This window comes from Cervus canadensis, chromosome 13, assembly GCF_019320065.1.
Source record: "Cervus canadensis isolate Bull #8, Minnesota chromosome 13, ASM1932006v1, whole genome shotgun sequence".
In the NCBI taxonomy this organism is placed as follows: Eukaryota; Metazoa; Chordata; class Mammalia; order Artiodactyla; family Cervidae; genus Cervus; species Cervus canadensis.
The window spans coordinates 73,627,456-73,637,522 of NC_057398.1; the positions used below are offsets into that span (position 1 = coordinate 73,627,456).

The following is a 10,067-nucleotide window of genomic DNA, read 5'->3' on the forward strand; positions in this document are numbered from 1 at the left end:
TCTCCTCAAGTGATATTAACCAGATAGTTTGTTGTTTTTTTTTTTGTTATAAGACTTTATATTCTGAATACTAGACTGTTATCAGATATATGATTTGCCAATATTTTTCCCCATTCTGTAAGGTTGCCTTTTCACTTTCTTTATGATACCCTTCAACATCATGAAAGTTTTCAGAAAGTTGATTATGACATATCTTGGCATGGCTTTCTTTGGGTTTATTCTGTTTGGAATTCATTCAGCTTCTTAAATCTATAGATTAGTTGCTATTGTTTTTCAGCCGCTAAGTAGTGTTTCAACTCTTTGCAACCCTATGGACTGCAGCACTGCCAGGCTTCCCTGTCCTTCACCATCTCCCAGAGTTTACTCAAATTCATGTCCGTTGAGTCGGTGATGCTTTCTAACCATCTCTTCCTCTGCCACCCTCTTCTCCTTTTGCCTTCAATCTTTCCCAGCATCAGGATCTTTTTTAATGAGTTGGCTCTTCACATCAGGTGGCCGAAGTATTGGAGCTTCAGCTTCAGCATCAGTCTTTTCAGTGAATATTCAGGGTTGATTTCCTTTAGGATGGACCAGTTTGATTTCCTTACTGTCCAAGAGAGTCTCAAGAGTCTTCTCCAACACCACAGTTCAAAAGCATCAATTCTTTGGCACTCAGCCTTCCTTATGGTCCAACTCTTGCATCCATTCACGACTACTGGAAAAACCACAGCTTTGACTGTACAGACCTTTGTCAGCAAAATGATGTCTTTCCTTCTGAATAAGCTGTCTACGTTTGTCATAGCTTTCCTTCCAAGGAGCAACAGTCTTAATTTCATGGCTACAGTCACTGTCCAAGGTGGTTTTGGAGCTCAAGAATGTAAAATCTGTCACTGTTTCCACTGTTTCCCCTTCTATTTGCCATGAAGTGATGGGACCAGATGGCATGATCTGTTTTTTTGAATGTTGAGTTTTAACCAGCTTTTTCACCTTCTTCTTTCACCCTCATCAAAAGGCTCTTTAGGGATGCATGAGACAAGTGCTCGGGCCTGGTGCACTGGGAAGACCCAGAGGAATCGGGTGGAGAGGGAGGTGGGAGGGGGGATCGGGATTGGGAATACATGTAAATCCATGGCTGATTAAAAAAAAAAAAAAAGGCTCTTTAGTTCCTCGTCCCTTTCTGCCATTAGAGTGGTATCATCTGTATATCTGAGGTTGTTGATGTTTCTCCCACCAGTCTTGATCCCAGCTTGTGATTCATCCAGTCTGGCATTTAGCATGGTGTACTTTGCATATAAGTTAAATAAACAGATTGACAATATACAGCCTTGTCATACTCCTTTCCCAATTTTGAACTAGTCAGTTGTTCCATGTCTGGTTTTAACCATTGCTTCTTGACCCTCACAGAGGTTCCTCAGGAGACAAGAAAGGTCATCTGGTATTCCCATCTCTTTAAGAATTTTCCAGTTGAGATCCACACAGTCAAAGGCTTTTGCTTAGTCAATGAAGCAGAAATAGATGTTTTTCTAGAATTCCCTTGCTTTCTATATGATCCAGTGAATGTTGGCAATTTGATCTCTGGTTCCTTTGTCTTTTCTAAGCCCAGCTTGTACATCTGAAAGTTCTTGGTTCACGTACTGCTAAAGCTTAGCTTGAAAGATTTTGAGCATAACCTTACTAGCATGTGAAATGAATGCAATTGTCCAGTAATTTGAACATTCTTTTGCACTGCCCTTCTTTAAGATTGGAATGAAAACTGACTTTTCTAGTCCTTTTGTCAAATTTGGGACCTTGTCAGTCATTATTTCTCCAAATACCTTTTTTAGCCTGACTTCATCTTCCTCTGCTTTAGGGACTCTGATTACGTACATGTTAGACATTATAATCCATTAAGACTCTGAGACATTTTTTTTTATTCTGTTTTCTCTGTATTGTTTGTTTTGGATGACTTATATACTTCTATCTCCAAGGACATCGACTCTTTCCTCTGTCTTCTTCATTCTGCTGTCAAGCCCATCTAAATAAATTTTGGTTGTTGAATTTTTTCAATTCCAAAATTTACACTAGATTTTCCTGTACCATTTCTGTAGAGAATTAAAATTTTTTCATTTGTTTCAAACATGTCTCATTGTTCCTTGAAGCACTTTGTGAAATTTACTCTAAAATCCTGGTCAGATGATTTTAGTATTTGTGTCAACTTGGAGTTGGCCTGTTAGTTTTTTCTCGCCTGAGTTATGAGGCATATCTTCCCCCACCTTGTTGTTTTTAAATGGTGTCTTTACTTGTCTCTTTGTTCTTCTATATAAATTTTAGAATAAGTTTATCAAATTCCATGAAAAATGTAGACTGGAATTTTGATTGAAATTGTATTGACTTAATAAATTAATTTGGACAGAGCTAGATTTTCACTCTGCTGAGTCTTCCTGTTCGTGTTCTTTACATTTATTGAAATTTTCTTTAATGTCCTTCAGTAAGATTGTATTATTTTCTCAGTGAAGATCAGGCTTATCTTTTGTTAGCTTTGTTAGGTGCTGTGGGGTGCTGTGCTTAGTCATTCAGTCGTGTCCGACTTTTTGTGATTACTGTTGGGAATAGTATCTTTTTTAAATTATGTTTTAAATGGTTAGTTGCTCGTAGATAGAAATGCAGTTGACTTTGGTATATTGATTTTCTAACAATGAACTCTTTGCAATCATCATCATTTTTCTGTAAATCTCTTTAGTTCGTTTTGATTACCTTTCATTTCTTTTTGTTTTACGGCGCTGCCTAAGACCTCTTTATTACAATATTAAGTCAGAGGGATAATAGTAAGAATTCTTACTTGGTTCTGATCAAAAGAAAATGTTTATGACATTTTCCTTTTGAGTATGATTTTTGATGTAGGTGTTGGAAGAAATCTTTTAACAAGTTAAGGAAATTCCCATTCTATTCCTGTTTGCTGAGAATTGTTTTAAAAATTGAGAATGCAAATGATCACAAGGTTTTTAACCTTTCTTTTGTTAATGTGATGCAGATTATTAAATTAATTCAAAATCATTACTTAGGTTAAAAGAACACAATGTTTTAGATGAGAGCTTTATTTAATCAAAGTTGAGGTAAAAACAAGAAAGAGTCTGAGATTATTGTAAAATCTTTTATTAACTTAATCATTTTAGTCAATAAAGGGATTGGGCTAACTCAATTTTAAAGAGTTCTAAATCAAAAGGTTTTTTTCTGCCTTTAAGCAGGGTCGCAAACTGCCAGTTTGCCAAGTCTTTGGTAAAAAGTCTGGTTCTACATATAGGCCTTTTCCAAAAATTGCTTTAGTGAGTTAGCGACTAATTGCATTAGTGATTAGGAGAGAATTTCGTTCCCACCCCCAGGAGCTTCACTGCCTCTAGATTCCCCAGAGTCCAACAGTTTGAAGTCATGGGAGGATTAGAGGAAAAAAGGGTGGGAAACCCAGCGTGCGGCACCGCTTTGATTGCCTATAATTGTGGGTATCAACCTATGACATTTCTGGCTAGATTTGGGTCTACATTGTAAAATACACTTCTTGTGGAAATGCAAACAAACTTGCATTTCTTTATGGGCAAGTATGAATGGCTTTAGTCAAGGTAGATTATTTTTCAAGAGCGAATACATTTTTGGGTGAGTAATGATTTAATGAGGATACAAAATGATTATTGTTCTTTCTGGCTCTAGATAATAGCCCAGTGTTTTATAGTTAGCCATAATAGAGTATGACATAATATCTCATACACAATCCACTTTCACATTCAATATGACACACATATATATGTATACACACACACACACACACACACATATATAAATAGCATCACCGACTCAGTGGGCATGAGTTTGAGTAAATTCCGGGAGTTGGTGATGGACAGGGAAGCCTGACGTCCATGGGGTCGCAGAGAGTCAGACACGACTGAGTGACTGAACTGAACTGATATATAAGTAGGCCAGAATTAGCACAAAATAGTCTACCTGGAAAAAGCTTATAAAAAGACAATTTATCTGAAATATTGAAGAAGAGATCTGATGGTTACAAGTGTTACTTCTTTAGGAAATTAATTGATGATTGGATAATTTATCAACTAACGATATCAGTTTTCAGAAATATGTTTTGGTATATTCGTAATGATGAATTTCCCCAACAGAATGATTCCAAAACTAAAAACCAGAAAGCATAGGCATTGAAGCCAGAATATCTGAATTTAAATTACAGCTATTCCTTTCACTAATTGTGTAATCTGGGGTAAATAATTTAGCCTATAAGTCTCTATGTCTTCACCTATAAAGTGGTGACAATTAGCTCTTAGAGTTGTTAGAAAGATTAAACGAACTGAGGCACGTTCTATGCCCAAGATATTAAACATTCGGGCACGGTATTTCTAATTCCCTTCCAGTGAAGAGCACCATCATTACGCAGTACAGCCTGCTGTGAGGAGGAGGGACTCCGAGGCTGCAGCGCCTGGGTTGGCCGCTGGCTCCACCATCTCGCCAGCTGCATGACCATGGGCACACTCCTTAAACCAGCCATACTTCAGTTTTCTCATCTGCAAAATGGGCATTATAAATGCATCTTCCTCGTAGGGTGGTAGGATTAAATGAGTTTATTTCTGTAAAATGCTTAGAACAGGGACTGGCACACCGGAAATGCTATGTAAGCGTTAGCTGGTGTTGTAGTGAGACACTCATGGTTTATTGTACTGGTATATCTCAGAACTACTACATGTACATCTACAGTTGATCGATAATATGTGGATGAGTGTATTTTTCTGATTTCAGTGCTAGGGGTGTACTGAAGGGGGTGGAGCAGCAGAGGAGGTTACGCATTTCCTCAGTATCAGCTGCAAATGCTCTGCAAAAGCAGCTGCCTTTGCAGAATCTAGCTCCGGGCATAGGGAGAAAGGAGCAGAGATATTCCATTTCCCCATGGGTACCATTTACCCTCACTAAGCCATGGCTTTAATGAGCACCAATATTTTTTAGTTCCCTTGTAAATGGTGTTTACAGTGAAAATCGTATTACAGCAACATTAAAGAATTGTTCAAAGATAAAAAATAAATCAACTACAAACATGCAAAAACTGATTTAATTCTTTCAGTTTCCCTCCGGTTTTTGTTTATGTGCACATGCAGTATGTGTTTACACAGCTGTCGTCAATGTGCACATAGCATTTTGTACTTTACTGTGTTTAACATTAGCTGATAACTCTTTCCCTGTTATATAGTCTTTATTATTGTTATTGATGGCTGCAGAGTCATGTTGACAAGCATAATTACTCTTTTTTTGAAAATCAAAACATTCACCTTTTACATACTGTAGGAGAACTCTAGGAATACAAGTAAGGGCAATAAATTATAGAAGAAAAGGAAATCAAAGACCTACACCTCCTATGACAGGAGGAAAGATAGGAGGGGAGTATGTGATTGCCTAAGAACTGTGAAATCCTATAATTTGATTTTGCAGCAGATTTCTACCCCAATGCTTTACTTAACATATCTATTTTTAAATGTAAGAGGATTAAAAAGAAACTGCATTTGATGGGTACACAGAGGTTCATTATACTATTGTCTACTTTTGTATATGTTTGAAACTTCCGTAATTAAAAAAGGTTTAAAGAAAAGAATGTGCTTATAAAAGATGTTTCCAACCCCCTTGGAAATAGTTTGAGTGTCTCTTGGTGAGCACACCCCCGCAGCCCACACATGTGGGAGTTTTCAAAGTCCTTCTACCTCCAGAGCCTTGCTTTCTTCCTCCAGGAAACTGATGCAGTGCATCAGTTGTGTGTGGTGGTGTCCTCGCTGAGAACAGTGCTCCCTCAGACGTGGTGCTCTTGTGCCAGGCACAGCTCCCACCGTCTGCAGAAACCCTGCAGTTGGTAAACCACTGCTGAGACCATCTTGTTTAAGAAGGTGGGGTAGTGGGTAGGGGGGAGTGGTGGAGGCCACAACTGACTCACCCCTGGTGGTCTCTGCCGGAGTAGGTGACCCCCAGTAGATGGTCACGGAGCAGGCCAGGCCCTTCCCACCCCACGCTGGGCTGAGACCATCACACCTGCTGGCCCAGCACCCTCTGAAGGTGGGTGTCCAGACTCACTAAGTTGTGTGTTCTCTTGGGGTGTCCTGAAGACACACTTGCTAAGACCAGGGCTGTCCTTCCTCCTGCAAATTCTGTGGCTCACACGAGTGCCCAGCGGCCTCCCTCTCCTGCCCCACCCTCCATCACCCCCGCGTCAGTCTATCTCAGTCCTGCTGTCAGAACTCCTCCTCTGGTCTTTCCTTCCGGATCTTGTTCTGTTTGTTCTGTGAATGTGCGGGTCAGTCCTCTCCTGAGAGGCAAGTCCCATCTTGCTCCTGACGCCTGACTCCCTCACTCTCAGCCAACAGCCTCCTGAGGACTCTGGAGGCGTGGCAGCTGTCAGAGGCTCCTGTTGTGTTCAGGGGTGCTGGGCCCCTGGGAGGGGGACAAATATCTGCCCCCAGTGGTAGATAATATGGCTTGATTAAAGAGAAATAGAAAATCAAGGCATCCTGCCATACACTTTAAATCTATACAGCAACGTATGTCAATTATTTCAATAAAACTGGGGGGGGGGGGAGTGGAGAGAAATAGAAGACAGCTCTGTGAGATCCAACAGATGGTCTGATTAGGGAGAAGGAAGTCAGTGCAGAATACACACAAACTCCCCATGCTCAGTGATCAGCTGTTTAGGACAAGGATAGTGTGGTGGTCCCTGTGAAAATCCTCACTGCCAGCATGGGGACTGGTACTCAGCAGCACAGTACAAATGTTTATTGAACAAATAAACAAAACTTCAGGTCAACAAAGTCAGGTATAGAATATGTATATGAGGGTCAAAGAAATATAGACCAGACGAGTGATCTGAGTGGATAAGAGCAGTGAAGAAGACTTCTCATAGGAGGGAAATTATTTTTTTAGAAGCTGGAAGGTAGAGAGGAGTCTGGTGTAGAGTTCCATTGATAATACTGAGTGACCTTAGACAACTTATGAACCTTTCTGTGCCTCAAACATACACTCTCTAACATGGAGCCATGAGTGTCTACCAGATGAGGGCAGGGTGGTCGAGGAGGCTCAGTGCATTCATGGGAAATGGGACCTAGAACTTGGTAAATGGCAGTCAGCGACACCATCTGACACCACATCTTCACCTTCCTAGGGGTCACCCCCTGGACACTGCAGACATTTGAGGATGATGAGGCCTGAATCTTAACTATAAATGGACTGTCAAGGGGAACCAGACATATGAAGAGACACAACAACATGAGATTAATAACAGTTATCATTATCGCAATCATTATGACTAATGTTTATTGAATGCTTACCATGTGCCAGATGTTTTCATCACTTCATACAGTTTAAATCATTTAATCTTTACAACTCTATTTCACAGAGAGGGAACAAAGGCCTAAAGAGCTATACCTTTTGACTTAATTGAAAAATATACCAGTATGAAAGAAATTTGGGGAAAAAGGAAAAAACAGAAACGCCATGATTATCTCTCCTTCTACTCTTACAGAACATTTTCATTTTCCTAAATTACTTTCTAATCCATGTTCATTGCCAACTTGTCTTTTAAAATAATTTTATTCTTTATACGAAAATGATGTGGGATCATTATGAAAAGTTTCAAGCAATAAAGAAGTACAAATAAGAGAGAAAAGAAAGAGCTGATATTTAAGAACAAAACGCTGCTGGCATCACGTGACCCTCTTCACCGGCGTGTCTGCTGTTCGTGTTGAGTCACTGAAGTAAAATATTACTCTACAGAACTTGGATGTTTTTACTAATTATTGAATAAAGGAAGGCTAACTTAAAGTTTGTGTTATGAGGTACTAAACTACCCAATGGGCTTCCCAGGCGGCACAGGGGTAAAGAATCCACCTGCCAATGCAGGAGATGCAAGAAGCGTGGATTCAATCCTTGGGTCAGGAAGATCCCCTGGGGTAGGAAATGGCAACCTGCTCCAGTATTCTTGCCTGGAAAATTTCATGTACAGAGGAGCCTGGCGGGCTAAAGTCCATGGTGTCACAGAATCAGACATGACTGAGCACACACACACACACAGACTACCTGATACACCAAAACTTATCAGTTCTCAGATTATATGACTTTTCCTAGAAAAAAAATAAGATTCTTTGTATAAAATATTGGAAACTATAAATTCTTGATATTTTTTTCTGTTCGTTAGAGATGCAAGACTTCCACCAATAAATCAAAAGCTGTAGAAATCTTCTGCTCGGATTCTAAGCGTACTGAGGGAAGAAGGTAATGCTTTTCTTAACATATGAGAAGATATGTATGTGCATAAGATATGAGTCTTATGCAACTCCTGGAAAAAAAAAACTCATTATTCAGATTTCTGTGAGGGGTTTGAGTCTGAAAACAATGTGTTGCAAAAGGAGAAAGATTGGTGATCTCTCAGAATTTCAAAGTCTAAGGGGCCTTACAGACTCTGTACTTCGCTACTCATATTTAGAGATAAGGAAATGGGCCAGAGAAGCTGAGGAGGATAGAATAAATCACAGTAAGCTAAGATCAGAACCCAAGTCATTTAGAAACATTAGTAGTCATTTAGAAACCTTTATTCCTATTGGTGGGAAAGGAAAAAGAAAAGGAAAAAAAAAAAAAGAGCAAGGAGTTGAAATAAAAACTCAAAACAGATGTTTTATGGGTCAAAACAGTAAAGCCTTCTGGTATACTTCCTAACTTCTGAATTAATTTTGGCCAATTGCCAGGATTTGACTAGCAGATCAGAAATTCCCCTCTTTCCTTTGGCAATGTAAAATAAGCAGATTTCAAAAGTAGTTCCCATCTCCTCCCTGAAAAATCAGTGCTTATACCTGTGGAGAAAAGGGAGAGGGCCAATGTACAGATGCCCCCATCAGCGAGTACCCATCCCCAACGGGCATCAGGGGACCGTAAGACCCTGAGCCTGGCCTTGCACCACCATCGGAAGATATCACACACATGGTGATAAATACATGTTCTGTGGGATTTTAGAGATCTCACATCTTGGTGATATCCTGTTAATATTACTCTTTGAAATTAGCTTAGGTTTTAAATGAGCAGAGGGTTGCTTCCGGAAGTCCCACCATGGTTGCTCCCCTGGGACCGAAGCCCCACGCATTTTAAGGGGTCCTCGAGTAGCAGTTGTACACAACCCTAAAGGCCACTACTGTTTTCACAGATGTGCTACAAGGGCACCAAACATCAGATACAAAGCACTGAGGAACCTCAAAGAGAAAGCCTGCTGCAGAGTGAACAGGAGAGCTGGAAACGGGAACCTGGAAGTGTTTCCAATGGGCTTGACACTTGCTGTGTTTGGCATCTTCATTATTGTCATATTTGTCTACATAACCATGGAAAGCAAATAACTCTTTGGTTAAGTGCTTTGGAAGCAGAGTGAGGAACACGTGCCTGAGTATTGCTCTGAGCCCTCCTGCTTCAGGAGGGAACAGAGGCTACTCTCAAGGTGGAGACCCAGCCCCACAGCCGGGCAGTCTTCCCTTGCCCTGTGCTGAGCTGAAGGGTCTGTGACCAGGCTCCAGACAGGTGGAAGGGATGAGGGAGCGAGCCAGGCATTTGTGTCAAAGAGCTGGATAGTAGGAGTCAGGTTAGCCATCATTAAAAGTACTTTCACGTTCGTGCAGCCCTCTAAGAAGGAAACTGTGCCTGGAGTTGTTCTTTTTCACTGCGGTGATAAGCTGTGGATCACATTTTATTCACTCTTCAAATTGGGTAGTCAACTATGGGCAAGGCCAAAACAAGCGATGAACAAAAAAGGGAGCGTATCTGCTTTGGCAAACACAAAGAACTAGCCAACATCACCAGTAATGAAAAGAAAATCACTCAGAACAAGATTATATTTTCACCATTGAACTTAGAAAGGTCTGAAAAGATTAAGACCTGGTAAGGAGTGCAGTGATCACGGCCCTGGGGGTGGGCAGGGCTGGGCAAGCACCTGAGCTCCTCTGCTTCTTGGCTTTGTGAGCTTGGGGGAGGTAGCTGTCTTCTCTGAGCTTCAGTTCAACTTCTGAAAACAGGGATAAAATAGATGCTTAGGGTGACAGAGG

General features: G+C 40.6%; 1 protein-coding gene across 1 annotated transcript in view; it reads left to right on the top strand.

Annotated features, from left to right (window-relative positions):
• Window positions 1–9,808, top strand: part of LEMD1 (LEM domain containing 1) — a 30,845-nt gene extending 21,037 nt beyond the window's left edge. The window contains exons 5-6 of the mRNA XM_043484676.1: window positions 8,183–8,259; window positions 9,182–9,808. Coding sequence (XP_043340611.1) covers window positions 8,183–8,259; window positions 9,182–9,368 — 264 coding nt within the window. The 3' untranslated portion in view covers window positions 9,369–9,808. The remainder of the gene's footprint in view (window positions 1–8,182; window positions 8,260–9,181) is intronic.
• The last annotated feature ends 259 nt before the right edge of the window (window positions 9,809–10,067 follow it).